Source organism: Triturus cristatus, chromosome 2_1, assembly GCF_964204655.1.
Source record: "Triturus cristatus chromosome 2_1, aTriCri1.1, whole genome shotgun sequence".
Classification (NCBI taxonomy): domain Eukaryota; kingdom Metazoa; phylum Chordata; class Amphibia; order Caudata; family Salamandridae; genus Triturus; species Triturus cristatus.
In genome coordinates, this window is record NC_140581.1 from 26,916,113 (window position 1) to 26,939,191 (window position 23,079).

At 49.6% G+C, this 23,079-nt stretch overlaps 1 protein-coding gene across 1 annotated transcript in view; it reads left to right on the forward strand.

The window, feature by feature from the left end:
• The first annotated feature begins 11,131 nt into the window (after positions 1-11,131).
• LOC146863643 (protein mab-21-like 3) overlaps positions 11,132-23,079 on the forward strand; it is a 121,805-nt gene continuing 109,857 nt past the window's right edge. The window contains exon 1 of the mRNA XM_085627723.1: positions 11,132-11,904. Coding sequence (XP_085483849.1) covers positions 11,322-11,904 — 583 coding nt within the window. The 5' untranslated portion in view covers positions 11,132-11,321. The remainder of the gene's footprint in view (positions 11,905-23,079) is intronic.

Consider the following 23,079-nt stretch of genomic DNA (forward strand, 5'->3'; position numbering starts at 1 on the left):
TTTCATCAATACCTGAATTTATGCAGTTTTTAGAATTTTGAGCTAATATATCAGTGTGTTATTTCCACCCATTAGCTTTCCAACTCAGACAGCAGCTCTTTAACCAGGGATATTTCGAAACTCACAACATCCATGATGTTATGGGGACTCTTAGCCTGACAGAGCGGTGCTGGGCAGGGTTGCGGGATGAAGCAAGCTGAGAACAGGAAACATCAAAGACGCTGATGACAGGGGAAGTAAAAAAACTCAAGCGGTGCAGTGCACGTAGTCTCTGGGGCCCGAGGTTTTACATGCCGGAGTCCTTGCAGGACTGTCGTGCGTGAAGCACAATAGATGCAAATCCAGTTTATTGTGTTTAAAGCTAGATGTTTCTTAAAAGTATATAGAAATATGTCTGCCACACATGAAAGGTCGATGTGAAAAAATGATGGTTGGACATTTGTTGACAGATCGGATACAAAAGTTTTGACTTGACTTGTATATGTTTGTGTGTGTAAGTATATTTATATCATTTGTACAGGGCACATTCTGACATTGGGAAGGCGTGGAATAGCTGTCAGCAATTCGGTAACTTTCCAGTGCCAACAACATAAAAGTGTAAAAATACTAAGCCTGGCCCCATTTAGAAAAATAAACCAGCCCCAATACGGAGAGAAGCAGATATGTCCCAGTTCCCTGCTGGATCAGTGTGTGATCTGTGAGCTAAGACACTTGATACAGACACCCCACCACTGACTCGTGGGAAACACAGCAACAAGTCCTGCTACTTGACACATATGTGGCACTGCGTTCTTTTTAAACTCGACAGCTCGTGTGTGATGCAAAAAAAACCTAGGAGAGGTGTGCCAGCAGGGTGCCACGCAGGGCACTGCACTCTCCAGGGCACTGCCTACTCGCAGAGCACAGCTATAAAGATAAAACACAAGGACAAACATCTAAAGATAAGCATCGCGATCACGATAAAACATCAAAGCGGCCGAGCGGCCGCGAAAGTGAAAGACAGCGAGTGCTTTCAGGCTGCCAAATGGTGCACACGCCCGGCACACATGCACAGTAGTTGGCGGCCTGAAAGCACTCGTTTGCACTTCCAAAAGTGCTTACTATAAGTCTCGCCAGAGCAGTTCTAAAGCGCTGTCTCAGGCGAGACCTAAAAATGACCTCCACGTCATAGGTGGAAACCCCATGTTATGGGGGGTCATTCGTTTTTTTACTTTTCATGAACAAAATCCCGCTTTGGAAGTTTTTTTTTTATATATAAAACTTTAGGAAAGTTTGATGGCCATCCGTCATGATTGATGGAGCCACCTGTCAAACTTTTCCAACATTAACAGGAGCCGCCATGACAGTCGCTGCTGGCAATGAACAGCGACGTCAGCAGAGTTTACGGACATTGCTAGATTTGGCAGACAGGTTGAAGGCAGTACATACCTCCTCCGTCCTGTCTGCCTTAATCCGTCTGCAAAGCTCTAATCAGGCCCTCTGTCTACAGATGCACAGGAGGCAAAAAACGATGGGTTGGAATGGTACCCTGAGCAATGGCACTGGTTAGAGTGTTTGAAAGCATCTGTCCCATCATCTTTTGGGTGTTGGAGTGCCAATAGTGCACCTGGAAACCAGAGACTGCTGTGGGGGCTGAACCCCAATAATTATCTGAAGCCAAATAATGTATAACCCAGCTGTGCACCAAATTATTTTGGCTCTGGAAATGCCTCAATATATCTTGCGGTTAGAGACTACACTCCTCATCAGGGAATAATCTATTAGCAGAGTTAAATCAAAGAAAATAGTAGACACATAAAAGACTGAGTTCTAGATCACAAAATAGGCATTAGATATTTGTATCACTGAATAAATAAAGGACGATACATTAGGCTTAGGAAAGGAAACAAATACCATTAAATGGACAGAGCAGAGATACAGGAACATAAATGCAAGATCATAAAGCTTACTTAGGTATTGTCCTAAATAAAAATTCCAAGTGTCCAACTCTTGCAGAGTAATACCAGCTCAATAGAAAAGCAGCAAAGGCAAAGAGTCCCCATCAATGACAAAAAGAGAATAAAGCTCACGAGAAGCAGATGCGCTACAATACTGATCATCTCCTCAAATACAAGAGATTAGAAGGTTTTATAGCAAAATCACACATTATATCAATAGATTCTTCAAATTCAGCATAGCACGATAATGGTTAGGCTCGCATTCCACAAATCATAAACAACAGCATCATTATTAAAACTCCGCAATTATTTAAAAACTAACCCATTTCCTAAGGTAAGAGGAATCTTCCGTTGCTTCCTCAGCGACTGCACTGCAGAGATGTACACATCGAATGAAACATTTCTTGAACAGTGGCTCATAGATCTCACACGTCTTCTGCAGAGCTTCCAGCAGAAGTCCTTGCAATGAATGCTTTGGGTACATCCTGTGCAAAAAGAACAATTGATGGACAGAATGCAGAACAGTGGCACACATTCACCATAGTACAGAGATCTGGGCATAAATCCATCGTTTTTTTGCTTCTCATGCCATTCCAGTTTGGACCCAGCCATATGCAATCAGTCTTGACCCTGCACCCAATGGGAACATTCCAGCCCGAACTGCCAAGACATGTTGTCCCTGGACCGGAATCAAGCATCCTAGGACCGGTTTCGGGCTTTCAGCCCTCATCAGCCAGGACAGCATGACTCCAGTGGCATGGAGAGCACGGGACCCACCTTTGGGCATACCCATCCCACTCGGGGTGACAAATGCAAAAAGGCTGAAGAGGGGTAAAACCCCGAAACCGGTCCTAGGATGCTTGTTTCTGGACTGTTCCCATGAGGCACAGGGTCAAGACTGATTTGCATATGAAGAGGTCTAAACTGGGGTGGCATGGTGGGCAAAAGAATGAAGGATTTAACCCAGATCTCTTGACTGGGGGTGAATGTTTTGATGTGTTCTGCATTCCGTCCATCAATTGTGTGTCTTTTGCTTGGGTACATCCTGGGCGCCTCATTCACCATACACACGTCCTACCATGATATGGTACAACACTAATTCATTGACGTCATCTGCTTGACTCTCCACGGAACAAGAGGAGAGATGGATTTACCACTACAAAAGGGGAACCCCTAAGACAATAGAGGTAGAGCAGCAGGGGATAAATCACAAGTAAATACAAAACGGTCTGCTATACCTATAATCTTTTGACTGTTGCATCTAAGTCAACTTTTGAAAAGAGAAAAACCACTCTATCTAGACCATGCATAAATCATGATACAAAGCAATTAAAAATATTTATCTTTTTTTTATTTTTCAACTTAATTGGAAGAAACTTACTTGATAAGTGCGCAAATTAATATTGCAAAGACAATTTAACGAACAAACGACAAAATGGTTCTACAAATCAATGATGCCCATGGGAAACCTAAGAATTAAATTGTTCAGAACTCTCATTCATACTCAATCATACCATACATCCTAGAGGGTAAAAAAATGAACAATTTAGAGGCCCAACGTGGTAGGCTAGTCTTATAAGGCGTGAACACACAAATAATCAATTAAACATGAATATTATACAATCAAAAATATCCAAAAGTGGAGAGAAGAATGGAAAAAACAAGGGATTATTTTTTTAAAAAGATTGTAGAGTCTTAATAAATCTGTGTGAAGAACAATTCAGTTCAAGACGCCGACGCGCGTTTCGGTGTGACACCCCCTTTCCTGGGGTAACACCTTGTATAATATTCATGTTTAATTGATTATTTATGTGTTCACGCCTTATAAGACTAGCCTACCACGTTGGGCCTCTAAATTGTTCATTTTTTTACCCTCTAGGATGTATGGTATGATTGAGTATGAATGAGAGTTCTGAACAATTTTATATCTTAGGTTTCCCATGGGCATCATTGATTTGTAGAACCATTTTGTCGTTTGTTCGTTAAATTGTCTTTGCAATATTAATTTGCGCACTTATCAAGTAAGTTTCTTCCAATTAAGTTGAAAAATAAAAAAAAGATAAATATTTTTAATTGCTTTGTATCATGATTTATGCATGGTCTAGATAGAGTGGTTTTTCTCTTTTCAAAAGTTGACTTAGATGCAACAGTCAAAAGATTATAGGTATAGCAGACCGTTTTGTATTTACGAGAGATGGATTTACAACAGGGCATTGACTGGGAGGGGCCATGAGCAGGAGACGTTGAACAGAACAGATGAAGGCAGCGTCCAGCTCAACATTCACAGTGAAATTCGATAGTAGGTCGTCCGAGCACAGGCCTATGAATCAAAGCAATAATTAGAGTCCAAATATCAGTCTTGAATATGTTCTTCTTTCATTTATCTCAGGCTTGTTTATCCAGTGTTGTTGATATACAAGCCTGAAATAAATTAAACAAGAACATATTCAAGATTGATGTTTGGACACTAATTATTGCTTTGATTCATAGGCCTGTGCTCGGACGACCTACTATCGAATTTTGCTTTAGTGGGCTTTCCCACATTTACAGCGTGAGGGGCCGTTGTAGGGTGAGCCAGAAGCAGCGGCATCTAGAGGGATATTCTGTTTTCACGAATTTCACTTCCCAGCGCGGAATTTTCCCTACCACCGGTTTGCTTTCTGTTTACAACATTCATGGTGTGTAATACAGGGGGTTCTGTTATTCCTGTATAAACGCCAGTCTCTAATTTCGTTTGTTGTTTGTTTCAATACTTTATTCGATAGATATTTATCATAAAAGTACAAACATGCAAAATACATAAAAACAATCCATCCATAGTACTACAATTACATCCAGAACAGCAAATAGCGAATTAAAAAGGGACAAAAGATAAAAACAGAGTTTAAAACAATGCTTTCTTCAGTCATGAGAATTTATATATTACCCAGCAGCCTAGAGCGGATTAACCAGGCACCCGCGAGGTATTTAGCAACCCCACAGATGGTATACATAGAAACAGTATTGGTTAAAATAATACGCAGGGCTGATCTGTGATCCCTTACTCCCAGCTCCCTGCATACAGGTTTCAACCATTTAGCCCTAACGAACTTGTAGGCTGAACAAGCAAATAAAAAATGGCCAAGGGTTTCCTCTGGACATTGGCAACCTGGGCAATTTAGATCAAGCCCCCCCTTGGCCTTCCACCTTTCCAAAAAGATTTTAAGGGGAAGAGTGCCATATCTTAGTTTCAAGAACAAAGTTCTATCTCTAGGTAGTTGGATAAAATCTAAAAAGGGTTCCAACTTCATAGATGGTTTATGGTCAAGAAAGTTCATCGTTAAAGTTCCCAGGTTTGAGTTATTGTTAACCTTGGCCTCAACCCAGTCCCAGTATAATTTCTTTACAATTTGTTTTGCAGGGGGGACTTGTGTGGCCCAGGACTCCCCCAGGCCTATTGATACTACCAGTTTCTTAAGGTTGTTGAGCCACTTTATTTGGTGAGAAACATTTAAGGATATTAACTCGTCCAACACTTGAGCATATCCGGCTAATTCCTGGGTTCTTCTAAGGCGCACCCAAAATAACAGCGGCCTTAGTTGAACTTTGTCCGAGATTGATTTTTTACCCATAACAAAAAATAATGGTAACAGAAGGGTTGAAACTGGAAGTGAGACTAGATCTCTGATAAACTTATTTTCTGCAGTTGCCAGGACCTTAGTGTTTTCAGCACCCCATAATTCGGAGCCATAGACTGCCGAGGCTAAAGCCTTCCCTTCATAGACTACCAAGGCAGGGGCAACCGGTCTACTAATAGAGAAGCGCTGATTCTTTAGTATGGCACCGGAGACCCTTTTGAGGTTTAGTACCATTTTTGATATATGGGAATCCCAGCTCATGTTGTTGGACAACCTAACCCCTAGATAATCAAATTCATTCACCACCTCTAAAGGGGACCCATACAAAGTAAGACGAACCTTCCTAACCTTTCTATTTGGAGATAAAACCATTAACTTTGTCTTCGAAGTGTTGACCGTTAACCCACGGTCGTTACAGAAGAGGGAGAAGCGGTCAAGCAATTTTTGGAGACCCTTGGGGGTCTTGGACATCAGGAGGGTATCGTCCGCAAAAAGAAGTGTGGGGGTTTTCTCCCCGGCAAGGACGGGGGCATCCGCAGGGTCCTCCCTCAAATGGTCCACCACCCCATTTATAAAGAGGGAGAACAGTGTCGGAGCCATCACACATCCCTGCCGCACCCCCCTGTTGACTGATACCCTCCCTGTCAATTGGCCCTGGTGCCCCCATCGTATCCTTGCGTAGTTATCCTCATGGAGTTTGATAACAAATTGCAGCAGGGAACTAGGAAACCCCATGGCTAATAAAACCTCCCATAGCTTGGCGCGTGGGATAACATCAAACCCGGTTTTCAGGTCTATGAAAGCCAAGTAAAGACAACTCTTAATAATTGATACTGACTTCCAATAGACCGCGCAAAACCGGAAGACTTGATCCATTGCACCAACATTCCGCCTAAACCCAGCCTGGAAATGGGTTAGAATATCATTATCCATTAGCCATGTCTCAACTCGATTTATAATGACCCTGCCAACTTCCTTTTGAATGGTGTCAATTAAACTAATTGGTCTGTAGTTGGCAGGGTCCTCTCTATCACCTTTCTTATAAATCGTGATCACCTCCGCCCCTTTCCATGATTCCGGGGCGGGATGGCCTCGCTGGATGAGATTCATTAGATTTGCTATATAGTCTGCCCAAATTTGGGGGTCATGGAGTAGAAGATCCCCGGGCAGGCCATCTGGACCAGCCGCTTTGCCTGGAAGGATATTTAAAATAGCGACCTTGACTTCTCGCGGGGAGAATAAGTTTTCATTACTGGGCAACTCCAAACTAAGGTTGCGCTTATTGCACACTGCTAATGGCAATGGAGGGACTTGATCGCCTTCCTCACCATACAATTTAAAAAAATGGGCGTGCCGTTGCTGTTCATTAATATGATTTAAAATGGGGTCAACTCCCCTACGGTCTAAAGCATTGATCAGTTTCCAGAAAATAGTAGAATTCTTCCCGCTGGCAGCGATCTTAAGCTGCTGCCAATGCTCCTCCTCCCAGTTTTTCTTGGCTGAGGCTATTGAACTACGGTACTCCTTTCTAGACAGTTTCACTGCTGTTGGGTCCTTCAATTTTATCGCCAAACCAATGGCTTTCCTCTTTTTCCTACATTCCACTGTATACCACGCGTTCGCCTTCAGGGGTCTAAGATCCACTGGGGGGTTCCCTTGGGTGTTTTTGAGGAAATACTTTCCTATTTTATCTATGAAATTTTGGTACTGGCCCAATAATTTGGGCCCCAGAGAGTGAACCTCTCCCAGATCCACCGCTGCGAGGCTGGAGGTTTCTGCTTTAACTAAGTCCCCAATACTATTAATTTTCCCCTCTTCACATTTTACCACGTCCCATCTAAGTTTCCGGTTACAATTAGAGGGGAGGACGTCCTTGGCAATCAGCTCCAGCCCCCCGTTATTACTAATCCCATTAGCCCAGTTGATTTCCATACATAATGGGTTATGATCGCTATCTGAAGACTGCCTGACCTCCATATCAACTAAACTAGCCCATGAATGAACATCTAAAAAGATGTAATCGATACGTGATGGGCAGCCTATCCTATTATAGGTCATTGCCCCGTTGCGATCAGAAGTGGTCCGGCCATTTAATGCCCGTAGATTATGTTCCAAAGCCAGTGCGTTCAACTGTATAGCTATGGCAGACCACTTCTTAATAGGGGCCAGTACTAAAGGGGGTATAGTCTGTCTCCAGTCCTCTGAGTTCAAACCCAATACATCCTCGTCATCCAGGGGTTCAAATGTACAGTTAAAATCACCCCCCAACAGGATTTTGGACCTAGGTGGAAGCTCAGACAATTTTACATCAAGCAACTCAATTGTTTGCGAGGTTAAACCACCCTGTACCCCTCTTGCATAAACACAAAACAAATGAACAATACCCCCGTGTGGGCTTTTCAGGGAAATGTGCAAGATATCATTGGATTGGACCTTGTGTGTAATAACAGTACAATTCAAATTCACCTTTACCCAGATGAGCAGACCACCTGAGGGGCGGCCTTTTCCTATGGAAACTGCTGGGACAAAGTATGTAGAGTACCCATTTTTATATTGCGGGGACAAACTCCAAGTTTCCTGAAACATACAAATATGGAAGGAGTCAATGAAGTCATTCCATTCCGGATTTTCAAGATTTTTCCTGAGCCCTGCTATGTTCCAAGAAAGGATGTTAATCGAAGAGAGTACTACAGTTGGTGCAATGGGTGTGGCTGTTGGACTACAATCCAATTTGCCCCTGCTAGGGCAAACATTATCCACAAACACTTGAACCCCCTTTCCAATTGGAGTTACAGCCCGTGGTAACCCTACCTCCTCCCTCATAACCTCTTGGCCAGAGTGCTGGATCGAATGTCAATCAACTGCTTCCAGGCCACTGAAGCGATTGAAACAGGGTAATGGAGGGGGGTTATGCTGATGACCATGCCATTCCCCTTGAAACTGAGTAGAACCAATAGGGGGCCTACCTACTCTCCTGTGTACTGTGCTCCACCCTCCATCTTCACCCGCATCCCACTGGTTAGAAATATAATCCATAAAAGGCTCCTCTCTCATCCCCCTTCTTGTATAATTGTGAGCTCTTAACCAGCTCCACCTATTACTGCGGTGATCTGCAAGCATATAGAAATAGGAGAGGGGTTTAACTAAGATTGAAGAGTTGTTATTACATGGGGGCCCAGCACGGATATATTCCACCGTACGTGGATCCTCAAATGTTACAACAACACAGTCGCCCTGGAGATTTTTTTTATTCTCACCCACCCATGGTGCTCTCTCCACCATAAGCAAATTACTGCGAATGTTAGGTGGAAGTGGGTAGTTTCTATCTAACCAGTGGCAAACTTTGTTTTTGAGAGCCCAAAAGGATTCTGTTGATGAGGGGGCAAGCTCGGGGACACCTGTTAGAACTATTACAAAGGAGTGGGCGTCAGGAGGTAAATTAATATTCCGGCGTATCTTAGGATTCGCTGGATGGGATAAAGGGGGTTTGGGAGCAGGAATAATGGGACCATTTACTTTCTGAGATTTACTGGGTGCCTTGGAAGGCAACTTAGTAGTACTATTTGTATTACCCTTAGGTGTAGGTATTTTTAGTGGACACTTTGGAGGGGAAGGGTTCTTCCCTGCTGGTTGTTTAATAGACAGAGGCAGTTTGATGCCAGCCAGTGCTGCTCCACCAATTGCCTTTTGGGCAGAAACTTTGGGTCTGGCTTTTAACTCCAGATTTAGAGCCTGTAGTTGATGTTCAATACCCTGTAGTCTAGTCTCCAGGGGAGACAGTAAGGATTTAATGAGCTCAGATATGGAGCTCATAAATATACCGTTCCTGTCTTCGGCCCCCTCAGAAGATTCATCCAGACTACTCTCTTCAAGGAGACTTGCTAAACTATAAATTGAGGCTGTATCGTCGGGAATACCCAATGGTAGCGGGTGTGAAGCACGATGCGCCTCAGCTCTTCCTCCACTATCATCTATGGTATCCACATTAGCCCTACCCACCTCTGGCCCACAAAAAGTGCTAACAGAGTCATTGGGGCCTCCTGCCCCATCAACTATAACTACTAAATCAGCACTGTCCTTACTAGATATTTTGGAGCATTTGGGAATGGCACCCTCCCTTAAACCCCTTTGTGCAAGTGTTTTATCATGGTCGTCGATAGCTAACGAGGAAGCCATGGGAGAGGTAAGAGGGGCTACTGGTGGGGGCATCAAAAGAGCAGAGTCCAGGGGTACAGATTGACTGGTAGTGATGGAATGGGTTGCAGGTATAGACTGAATGGGGTTTGGTTGGAGAGTGCATTGGGCTTTACTTGGTGTGCGCGCAGAGGCTATAAGGCCTAGAGATGATCTTCTCGCTTGTGCGAGATCCTGTGACACTCTTCTTTCCATGAGGGCAATCCCCTCATCCATTAGAGTGTTTGTACGCACAATAAAGTTATCTAATGTGCCGGTCAGCTTCGAAGCACCAGCCGCAGCCTTGCTTCGAGTTTCACGTGTGCACATCACTATGACCGGGGGTTACTGACTAGATAAAACAATATACAACCACAATTACAACGTCAGAATACCAGCAAATAATATAAGGGTAGGCAGAGTTACTCACAACAAATATACCCAAGGCAGCTAAACAAGAATCAAAATACAGTTGGGTGAGCAACACCAAGAGCTATGGCCCAGACCAGACCCTACAGGCCTCGGAGGGCCACAGAGGGCCCGCCCTTGTCCCGGGTTTCTCCAGGGACGCTCCCGCGCTGCGGCCGTGCGTCCTTCTAAAATAACAAAAAAGGAGTGATGGGCGGGGGGGGGGGCGGGGCCAGCAGGGAGAGCAGCCCAGGTGAAGCAGATTGGGCTCGCAGGGACTCCTGGGTGATGGAGTCCCTGCTAACGTGCTCGCAGCCCTGCCAGCAACAACACGCCCCAAGTCTTTACACAGGAGACAGCCCCTCTCCGAGCAGCAGCTCTCGCTGATGGTATATGCGCTGCGGGACCCGCGAAGCGGGTCCGGCGTGTTGCTGGTGGTTTCTGGTGGTTGCTGGTGGTTTCCAAGGCCAGAGGGCGAAGAGGCAGCAACAGCAGTCCGGTGGCAGGTCCAAACAAACAGCCGGTAAGGGTCTCTAATTTCAATATAATCGGTGGCGCACACAGTCGCCAATTATAAAGAAAAGACGTCAGACCTTGACTATTGATAGGTTATTACAGTTGAGTTCTGACGTCACCACGCCTGTTACCAGAGCCAGCAGCTGAGGTGAAGGGCAGGGCAGGTCACAGAGAATAATGAAAGAAACTGCTGAAAGCAACAGAAACAAGTATAGCTTTTGTTTCTTTCGCTCTATTTATTCAGCTCCCAGTGACAGAGGGCGCCCTGCAGAGAAGGCAGGTCCATCACTAGAGAAGATCTTCGAAAAAATGGGGGATTTAATTTCCATATTGACTGGAATCGAAAACATTGTTTTTTTAAGAGAATAAAGTTAAGCTAAAGTGTTTTCTGTACTTATACATCGGGGGTGCCCCACTGAGATCGGGGGTGATGTCATTGTTCTGCTGGCACACAGGTGGCCACACCTTCCAGCGGAACCCAGGGCTCGGCGGGACCAGAACCGGTTCTAGTGGCCCATTGTGCTATGGTGAGGTGAGCCAGGATGACTCAGGGCTGATACCACTCACCGCCCTCTCCCGGGAAATGAAAGTGTAAGTGTGAGGTTCGTGCCAGGTGCAGGGCACCCCCGCGCCACACACGCGCACAGCCGGCTTCAGTGCGCGCTGCAGGATGGAGGCGCCCTGGTGTCCCGGTGAGCTCAGGAGCCTCCTGGCATGGATGGAGGGCCAAGCAGGCCCCTGGGGAGAGCTCCCCGCACAGACCCTGCCCCGCTTCCTCCAGGACTGTGTCCACATCCCCAGGGCCGACACCTCCGAGGCGCTGCAGGGAGGGGTCCTCCCGGAGCTGGAGCGCATCCTGACGGTGGTCCACCGGCTCGATGCGCGCTTCGGCCCCAACTTCCTGAGGTCCGGCAGCTACATCGAGGGGCTGAAGGTGTCCGAGCCCGACGAGTTCGACTTCCTGGTGCCGCTGAACGGGCTGGACCAGGAGAGCTTCTCACTCGGCCCGAGCACCTTGGTTTTACGAGAAGGGAGGCCGGACGGGGGCTTTCTATCACTGGTGCTGGCACCGTGCTACAAGGAGGCCTGCGGCACCTGCGGGACGGGTGGGAAGAGGGCCCCGGCGGCCCGCTGCTCCTGGAGACAAGAGAACGTGGCCGCCCCCGTGTCCAGCGGGGAGTGGCTGCTGACTCCGCAGAAAGTGATGGGCATCTTTAAGCAGAGCGTCTCTGAGGCCCTCAGGCAAGAACCAGGTGAGGCTTCGCGGCTCTGGCACCGCCGGCTCCGGTGCACACAATCTGGGGTTTAAATATGTGTTTCCACAGGGGTAGAGAGGGCAGGGACGAGGCTCGCTGAGGTGTCTAGGACTCTTGAGATGGCCGCACCCCGCGACGTGGCCCGTGCTTTAAATGGGCAGGTGCTGTCAGGGACTCAGTACCTGCACTTCTCTTATTTCAAAGGGCAGGTACCACCTCTTCTCAACAGGGGTGCAGTATAATCGAGCTCCCATTCCAGCCTCCGCAGCGCAGAGTCCCTCCTTGCAGTTCGGTCCATTGTTCCCACCCCCAGATTTAGCAGATGCAGGAATGACACACCCCGTTTTACTGACCGAGTAATCTGACCGGTGACATTAAATTGGGAGGGGGCAGCCCTCCAACCTGGACCTCAACAATGAACCCACGCGACTACCAGAAGCGGCATGGGCCAGACCACAGTCGTCTCTCTCTTACAGCAACCCCGCACACATACAACCTGCTTACATTGCAGGGGTTCTGCTCTGGAACAGAACTATGCCCGGGACCACCGAACATCAGTATGTAGGTTCTGAGTCACCATACCCCATCAGTACCTGTGGACCCATATCCAGACTAGCTCATAGTGCCTTACCTGCCCTCCTAACCTTCCCAGGGAAGCAAGTAAGTTGGCGCCACAGAACCCAACACTCCAGAACCTCTCAGGGATCGCCGTAACGGGCCATCCCCTTTCATTCACTCATTCATACGTATCCCCCACAAACATTGTCTATTATGTCTCGGTGTGAGTGTTCCACTGTGTTTTTTTAACCTTGTATGAAATGTTCAGTCTAAATCCCATCAGAGAAACTGAATCACAAGACTTATGCAGGCTATTTGTAAAACACATGTGCAGCACAAAAACATGCATGTTCTTTTGTAACATGTGCAGAGCAAAGGGAGCATACTACATGGAGTTAGGCGAACATGAGGGAGAAAACATTATGGGCCTATAGGAAATACACCACATTTTGAGCAGGAGATACATGTGTACAGTAAACCATCCACAAATGGGAAGTACATGTGAACTTTCACCAGATCAACCTGGGTCCGCACAGTTATTCCACATTCCATGGGGTTTAACTCCTATTTGTGCACTACTGGTAGGGCATTACCCACAGTGCCAGTAATCACGGGTGTGGAGTTTGCACCTCCCTGGTGCTGTGCAACTCATGATCGAGGTCCTGATGGGAGAGCCCGGCTTACTCATTAACAAACAGGCACTCTGGGCAGTGAGTGTCTGAACTTCTAGATTTCCCTTGTACCCCAGGAATTGCACAGAAGGATGCCACCAGGGATGCGGCTACGGTTGGTACAGTCTGTGCAGTGGCACCAGCTGACCCTTCACAGGAGGGGAGGGGGATAGATGGTATTATCAAGAAGACACAGACAAGTGACAGACAGGCACTACACCCCCAGATGACCTGAGACAGCAGTGGAGTGGGTGCATGCATTCAGAGGCAAGTGACAGGCAGGCACTGCGCCCCCAGAAGACCTGACACAGCAGTGGAGTGAGTGCATACATTCAGAGGCAAGTGACAGGCAGGCACTGCACCCCTAGATGACCTGAGACAGCAGTGGAGTGGGTGCATACATTCAGAGGCAAGTGACAGGCAGGCACTGCACCCCCAGATGACCTGAGACAGCAGTGGAGTGGGTGTATATATTCAGAGGCAATTGACAGGCAGGCACTACACCCCCAGATGACCTGAGACAGCAGTGGAGTGAGTGTATACATTCAGAGGCAAGTGACAGGCAGGCACTGTGCCCCCAGAAGACCTGAGACAGCAGTGGAGTGGGTGCATACATTCAGAAGCAAGTGACAGGCAGGCACTGCACCCCCAGAAGACCTGAGACAGCAGTGGAGTGAGTGCATACATTCAGAGGCAAGTGACAGGCAGGCACTGCACCCCCAGAAGACCTGAGACAGCAGTGGAGTGAGTGCATACATTCAGAGGCAAGTGACAGCCAGGCACTACACCCCCAGATGACCTGAGACAGCAGTGGAGTGAGTGTATACATTCAGAGGCAAGTGACAGGCAGGCACTGCGCCCCAGAAGACCTGACACAGCAGTGGAGTGAGTGCATACATTCAGAGGCAAGTGACAGGCAGGCACTGCACCCCTAGATGACCTGAGACAGCAGTGGAGTGGGTGCATACATTCAGAGGCAAGTGACAGGCAGGCACTGCACCCCTAGATGACCTGAGGCAGCAGTGGAGTGAGTGCATACATTCAGAGGCAAGTGACAGGCAGGCACTGCACCCCTAGATGACCTGAGACAGCAGTGGAGTGGGTGCATACATTCAGAGGCAAGTGACAGGCAGGCACTGCACCCCCAGATGACCTGAGACAGCAGTGGAGTGGGTGTATACATTCAGAGGCAATTGACAGGCAGGCACTACACCCCCAGATGACCTGAGACAGCAGTGGAGTGAGTGTATACATTCAGAGGCAAGTGACAGGCAGGCACTGCACCCCCAGATGACCTGAGACAGCAGTGGAGTGGGTGCATACATTCAGAGGCAAGTGACAGGCAGGCACTGCACCCCCAGATGACCTGAGACAGCAGTGGAGTGAGTGTATACATTCAGAGGCAAGTGACAGGCAGGCACTGTGCCCCCAGAAGACCTGAGACAGCAGTGGAGTGAGTGCATACATTCAGAGGCAAGTGACAGGCAGGCACTGTGCCCCCAGAAGACCTGAGACAGCAGTGGAGTGGGTGCATACATTCAGAGGCAAGTGACAGCCAGGCACTGCACCCCCAGACGACCTGAGACAGCAGTGGAGTGAGTGCATACATTCAGAGGCAAGTGACAGGCAGGCACTGCACCCCCAGATGAACTGAGACAGCAGTGGAGTGGGTGCATACATTCAGAGGCAAGTGACAGCCAGGCACTACACCCCCAGATGACCTGAGACAGCAGTGGAGTGGGTGCATACATTCAGAGGCAAGTGACAGGCAGGCACTGCACCCCCAGATGACCTGAGACAGCAGTGGAGTGGGTGCATACATTCAGAGGCAAGTGACAGGCAGGCACTGCACCCCCAGATGACCTGAGACAGCAGTGGAGTGGGTGCATACATTCAGAGGCGAGTGACAGCCAGGCACTACACCCCCAGATGACCTGAGACAGCAGTGGAGTGAGTGTATACATTCAGAGGCAAGTGACAGGCAGGCACTGCACCCCCAGAAGACCTGAGACAGCAGTGGAGTGGGTGCATACATTCAGAGGCAAGTGACAGGCAGGCACTGCACCCCTAGATGACCTGAGACAGCAGTGGAGTGAGTGTATACATTCAGAGGCAATTGACAGGCAGGCACTACACCCCCAGATGACGTGAGACAGCAGTGGAGTGGGTGCATACATTCAGAGGTAAGTGACAGCCAGGCACTACACCCCCAGATGACCTGAGACAGCAGTGGAGTGGGTGCATACATTCAGAGGCAAGTGACAGGCAGGCACTGTGCCCCCAGAAGACCTGAGACAGCAGTGGAGTGGGTGCATACATTCAGAGGCAAGTGACAGCCAGGCACTGCACCCCCAGACGACCTGAGACAGCAGTGGAGTGAGTGCATACATTCAGAGGCAAGTGACAGGCAGGCACTGCACCCCCAGATGACCTGAGACAGCAGTGGAGTGGGTGCATACATTCAGAGGCAAGTGACAGCCAGGCACTACACCCCCAGATGACCTGAGGCAGCAGTGGAGTGAGTGCATACATTCAGAGGCAAGTGACAGGCAGGCACTACACCCCCAGATAACCTGAGACAGAAGTGGAGTGGGTGCATACATTCAGAGGCAAGTGACAGGCAGGCACTACACCCCCAGATGACCTGAGACAGCAGTGGAGTGAGTGTATACATTCAGAGGCAAGTGACAGGCAGGCACTACACCCCCAGATGACCTGAGACAGCAGTGGAGTGAGTGCATACATTCAGAGGCAAGTGACAGGCAGGCACTGCACCCCTAGATGACCTGAGACAGCAGTGGAGTGAGTGTATACATTCAGAGGCAATTGACAGGCAGGCACTACACCCCCAGATGACCTGAGACAGCAGTGGAGTGGGTGCATACATTCAGAGGCAAGTGACAGGCAGGCACTGCACCCCTAGATGACCTGAGACAGCAGTGGAGTGAGTGTATACATTCAGAGGCAATTGACAGGCAGGCACTACACCCCCAGATGACCTGAGACAGCAGTGGAGTGAGTGCATACATTCAGAGGCAAGTGACAGGCAGGCACTGCACCCCTAGATGATCTGAGACAGCAGTGGAGTGAGTGTATACATTCAGAGGCAATTGACAGGCAAGCACTACACCCCCAGATGACCTGAGACAGCAGTGGAGTGGGTGCATACATTCAGAGGCAAGTGACAGCCAGGCACTACACCCCCAGATGACCTGAGACAGCAGTGGAGTGAGTGTATACATTCAGAGGCAAGTGACAGGCAGGCACTGCACCCCCAGATGAACTGAGACAGCAGTGGAGTGGGTGCATACATTCAGAGGCAAGTGACAGCCAGGCACTACACCCCCAGATGACCTGAGACAGCAGTGGAGTGGGTGCATACATTCAGAGGCAAGTGACAGCCAGGCACTACACCCCCAGATGACCTGAGACAGCAGTGGAGTGAGTGTATACATTCAGAGGCAAGTGACAGACAGGCACTACACCCCCAGATGACCTGAGACAGCAGTGGAGTGAGTGCATACATTAAGAGGCAAGTGACAGGCAGGCACTACACCCCCAGATGACCTGAGACAGCAGTGGAGTGAGTGCATACATTCAGAGGCAAGTGACAGCCAGGCACTACACCCCCAGATGACCTGAGACAGCAGTGGAGTGAGTGTATACATTCAGAGGCAAGTGACAGGCAGGCACTGCACCCCCAGATGACCTGAGACAGCAGTGGAGTGGGTGCATACATTCAGAGGCAAGTGACAGCCAGGCACTACACCCCCAGATGACCTGAGACAGCAGTGGAGTGAGTGTATACATTCAGAGGCAAGTGACAGGCAGGCACTGCACCCCCAGATGAACTGAGACAGCAGTGGAGTGGGTGCATACATTCAGAGGCAAGTGACAGCCAGGCACTACACCCCCAGATGACCTGAGACAGCAGTGGAGTGAGTGTATACATTCAGAGGCAAGTGACAGGCAGGCACTGCACCCCCAGATGAACTGAGACAGCAGTGGAGTGGGTGCATACATTCAGAGGCAAGTGACAGCCAGGCACTACACCCCCAGATGACCTGAGACAGCAGTGGAGTGGGTGCATACATTCAGAGGCAAGTGACAGGCAGGCACTGCACCCCTAGATGACCTGAGACAGCAGTGGAGTGAGTGTATACATTCAGAGGCAATTGACAGGCAGGCACTACACCCCCAGATGACATGAGACAGCAGTGGAGTGGGTGCATACATTCACAGGCAAGTGACAGCCAGGCACTACACCCCCAGATGACCTGAGACAGCAGTGGAGTGAGTGTATACATTCAGAGGCAAGTGACAGACAGGCACTACACCCCCAGATGACCTGAGACAGCAGTGGAGTGAGTGCATACATTCAGAGGCAAGTGAGAGGCAGGCAGTACACCCCCAGATGACCTGAGACAGCAGTGGAGTGAGTGCATACATTCAGAGGCAAGTGACAGCCAGGCACTACACCCCCAGATGACCTGAGACAGCAGTGGAGTGAGTGTATACATTCAGAGGCAAGTGACAGGCAGGCACTGCACCCCCAGATGACCTGAGACAGCAGTGGAGTGGGTGCATACATTCAGAGGCAAGTGACAGGCAGGCACTGCACCCCTAGATGACCTGAGACAGCAGTGGAGTGAGTGTATACATTCAGAGGCAATTGACAGGCAGGCACTACACCCCCAGATGACGTGAGACAGCAGTGGAGTGGGTGCATACATTCAGAGGTAAGTGACAGCCAGGCACTACACCCCCAGATGACCTGAGACAGCAGTGGAGTGGGTGCATACATTCAGAGGCAAGTGACAGGCAGGCACTGTGCCCCCAGAAGACCTGAGACAGCAGTGGAGTGGGTGCATACATTCAGAGGCAAGTGACAGCCAGGCACTGCACCCCCAGACGACCTGAGACAGCAGTGGAGTGAGTGCATACATTCAGAGGCAAGTGACAGGCAGGCACTGCACCCCCAGATGACCTGAGACAGCAGTGGAGTGGGTGCATACATTCAGAGGCAAGTGACAGCCAGGCACTACACCCCCAGATGACCTGAGGCAGCAGTGGAGTGAGTGCATACATTCAGAGGCAAGTGACAGGCAGGCACTACACCCCCAGATAACCTGAGACAGAAGTGGAGTGGGTGCATACATTCAGAGGCAAGTGACAGGCAGGCACTACACCCCCAGATGACCTGAGACAGCAGTGGAGTGAGTGTATACATTCAGAGGCAAGTGACAGGCAGGCACTACACCCCCAGATGACCTGAGACAGCAGTGGAGTGAGTGCATACATTCAGAGGCAAGTGACAGGCAGGCACTGCACCCCTAGATGACCTGAGACAGCAGTGGAGTGAGTGTATACATTCAGAGGCAATTGACAGGCAGGCACTACACCCCCAGATGACCTGAGACAGCAGTGGAGTGGGTGCATACATTCAGAGGCAAGTGACAGGCAGGCACTGCACCCCTAGATGACCTGAGACAGCAGTGGAGTGAGTGTATACATTCAGAGGCAATTGACAGGCAGGCACTACACCCCCAGATGACCTGAGACAGCAGTGGAGTGAGTGCATACATTCAGAGGCAAGTGACAGGCAGGCACTGCACCCCTAGATGATCTGAGACAGCAGTGGAGTGAGTGTATACATTCAGAGGCAATTGACAGGCAGGCACTACACCCCCAGATGACCTGAGACAGCAGTGGAGTGGGTGCATACATTCAGAGGCAAGTGACAGCCAGGCACTACACCCCCAGATGACCTGAGACAGCAGTGGAGTGAGTGTATACATTCAGAGGCAAGTGACAGGCAGGCACTGCACCCCCAGATGAACTGAGACAGCAGTGGAGTGGGTGCATACATTCAGAGGCAAGTGACAGCCAGGCACTACACCCCCAGATGACCTGAGACAGCAGTGGAGTGGGTGCATACATTCAGAGGCAAGTGACAGCCAGGCACTACACCCCCAGATGACCTGAGACAGCAGTGGAGTGAGTGTATACATTCAGAGGCAAGTGACAGACAGGCACTACACCCCCAGATGACCTGAGACAGCAGTGGAGTGAGTGCATACATTCAGAGGCAAGTGACAGGCAGGCACTACACCCCCAGATGACCTGAGACAGCAGTGGAGTGAGTGCATACATTCAGAGGCAAGTGACAGCCAGGCACTACACCCCCAGATGACCTGAGACAGCAGTGGAGTGAGTGTATACATTCAGAGGCAAGTGACAGGCAGGCACTGCACCCCCAGATGACCTGAGACAGCAGTGGAGTGGGTGCATACATTCAGAGGCAAGTGACAGCCAGGCACTACACCCCCAGATGACCTGAGACAGCAGTGGAGTGAGTGTATACATTCAGAGGCAAGTGACAGGCAGGCACTGCACCCCCAGATGAACTGAGACAGCAGTGGAGTGGGTGCATACATTCAGAGGCAAGTGACAGCCAGGCACTACACCCCCAGATGACCTGAGACAGCAGTGGAGTGAGTGTATACATTCAGAGGCAAGTGACAGGCAGGCACTGCACCCCCAGATGAACTGAGACAGCAGTGGAGTGGGTGCATACATTCAGAGGCAAGTGACAGCCAGGCACTACACCCCCAGATGACCTGAGACAGCAGTGGAGTGGGTGCATACATTCAGAGGCAAGTGACAGGCAGGCACTACACCCCCAGATGACCTGAGACAGCAGTGGAGTGAGTGTATACATTCAGAGGCAATTGACAGGCAGGCACTACACCCCCAGATGACGTGAGACAGCAGTGGAGTGGGTGCATACATTCAGAGGCAAGTGACAGCCAGGCACTACACCCCCAGATGACCTGAGACAGCAGTGGAGTGAGTGTATACATTCAGAGGCAAGTGACAGACAGGCACTACACCCCCAGATGACCTGAGACAGCAGTGGAGTGAGTGCATACATTCAGAGGCAAGTGACAGGCAGGCACTACACCCCCAGATGACCTGAGACAGCAGTGGAGTGAGTGCATACATTCAGAGGCAAGTGACAGCCAGGCACTACACCCCCAGATGACCTGAGACAGCAGTGGAGTGAGTGTATACATTCAGAGGCAAGTGACAGGCAGGCACTGCACCCCCAGATGACCTGAGACAGCAGTGGAGTGGGTGCATACATTCAGAGGCAAGTGACAGGCAGGCACTACACCCCCAGATGACCTGAGACAGCAGTGGAGTGAGTGCATACTTTCAGAGGCCAGTGACAGGCAGGCACTGCACCCCCAGATGACCTGAGACAGCAGTGGAGTGGGTGCATACATTCAGAGGCAAGTGACAGGCAGGCACTGCACCCCCAGATGACCTGAGACAGCAGTGGAGTGGGTGCATACATTCAGAGGCAAGTTACAGCCAGGCACTGTGCCCCCAGAAGACCTGAGACTGCAGTTCTGTGACAGCATAAATTCAGAGGCAAGTGACAGGCAGGCAGCACTGCACTCACACATGGTCTGAGACTGCGCTGCTGTACACTATAATGCCGACTGATACTCAAGTAAGTTGTTGAGAGCAGTTGAAAAATGTGCGCATGCCTTGGTGACAGTAACCGCTGGTCATCAGTCGGCGCAGTGAACCGCATTTACAAGTAACGGTCCTATATACAACATTGGAGACCGTGGGGGGAGCCCCAATGCCCCCATGGTCTCAGCCGGCTCCCTGCGTCCTGTGGGAGCCGGCATTGCTTTTCCACACAGGGAGCAGCTAACATGCAGCTCCCCGTATGCAAAAGCAATCTGCTTTGCATTTAGAAAGAGACAGCAGGTTTCCTGCTCTCTCTTTCAAAATCCAAACCAAGTTTGCTATGACAGGCCCTGCCATAACAAACTGCAGTGTCCCGGGGGTGGGCACCCCGAGACACTGTAGGAGCCGGCCCTGGGGGATGGCGGTCCCCAGGGCCATCGACGGCTCCAGGAGGGGGCCACGCGGCCCCCCTCCTGCAATATTGAAGCCCCGGGGGGGTGGTGGTCCCCAGGGCTTGGGGGCCCCTATGAGCCCTCCCACCCACTTATTTTGTAGCCCTGGGAGGTTGCGGTCCCCGGGGCTGGGGGCCCCGTCTGGGACCCCTGTCAAATTTTATGATTTTTGCCCCCAGGATTTGGCCCCCCTGGGGGCTAATTATTTAAAAAGCGCGGGAGCCCGCTCTTCGTTTTTTTTTACGGCTGGATCCGCGCACCCAGCGCACATTTCGCAGTTTTCCCCCCCCAAACAAAATTGGGCCCTGGGGGTCCTTGTGGGACCCCCTAAGTAAATCTAGAGGGTCAGGGTATTTCTACCCTGCCCCTTTTATACGTTTTGCACACTTCCTCCACTGATTTCTTAAGCCTCGCTTCTACCGAGGCACAAAATGGTTGCCAACACTTCCTGGTTTGGAGTGTTTACAGTCAGGAAACAGCCAATTAGCATGCAGCTCGTGATCGGAAGGGTGCGCGCTGGGTGCGCATAGGGTGAGCGGATCCTCCGAGGCCATAGATATATCTATGATTTTACTTTTGATTTTCTCAGCAACTACTGAACGGATTTACACCATTTAACCAAAAGGCATGAGTGTCAACCAAGGTCTACCTTTCTGCCAAATTTGGTGTAATTCCGTTCAGCGGTTTCGGTTCTAGCCGCGACTAACGGTCCCTATGGAAAATTGCATGGGGAAAAAACGTTTTGGGACCCCCCTTTTTTCTCGGCCCCTGCTTGACGAATCACCCCGAGACTTTCAAGATAGGAGCCGACCGGAGCGGGCCACGAGTTTTGAAAAGTTCGCGAAGATTCGTCAACCGGCGCCAAAGTTATTCCAAATAGAATGTTGCTGATTTCCTATGGATAATAGGTCCTAACTAGGAAGCAGGAAGCAGCACACATAGAAAAAGGAACAAGCATTTACAATGCAATGGTCTCGGCATTGGTAAAGTTAGAGCTATTGGCATTGCTCATGACATTATTTTTGTTTATGTTTTTAAAACATTTAAAGAAACGGCATTGTCATGAGCAATGCCAATAGCTCTAACTTTAACAATGCCGAGACCGATTGCATTTGCACCCACACAGAGCCACTCACACAAAGCCACCTACACAGAGCTATTCACATAGAGCAACCCACACACAAATAGAGCCACCCACACAGAGCCACCTACACACACACTGTTACCCACACACAGACAGAGCCACCCACGCATAGAGCCACCTACAAAAAAGCCACCCACACAGAGCCACACACACAGAGGCACACACATATACACACTCACACATAGAGCCTCCCACACACACACACACACACAGAGCCACCCACACTTACAGAGCCACACACACAGAGCCACACACACGAAGCCACACACACAGAGCCACACACACAGAGCCACACACACACACATACAGAACCACACACACATACAGAACCACACACACATACAGAACCACACACACACACATACATCTAGACACATACACATTGATCTCGTGAGCCAAAGCAGAAGTGGCACCGTTGTTTCTAGATCTTTGCATTTATCACTAAAAATTAAGCATTTAAAAGTCTTTGTTCAGGAGGTGATGAAGCTATGTAGTCATAATGATTATAGACTTTTTAAAAGTTCACCCTCCAGAAAATTCGTGCACCGGTCTCTGCGGGCATTCGTCGGGGAACTCACCATGGTTGTTGTTTGTACTGGCCCTGCTCCTGCATGGTTATTTCAGAGGAGACTGAATCGCATACGTCTTGAAAAGAGCTCTCGCTGCAACATCACTTCATTCCAAAGGCATGGCATAGTGACACGATCTCGTGTACTCCCAAACGCAGTGAAGTGGTCACCATATGCACACACCATGGTAACCATGGCGACCGCGTCCATTCGCGCAGGGTAACCAAGTTTTTATTGCGCACGCGGACGAGGCCATTTTAAACTCAGGCACAACAGAACCAGTTCACTGACTA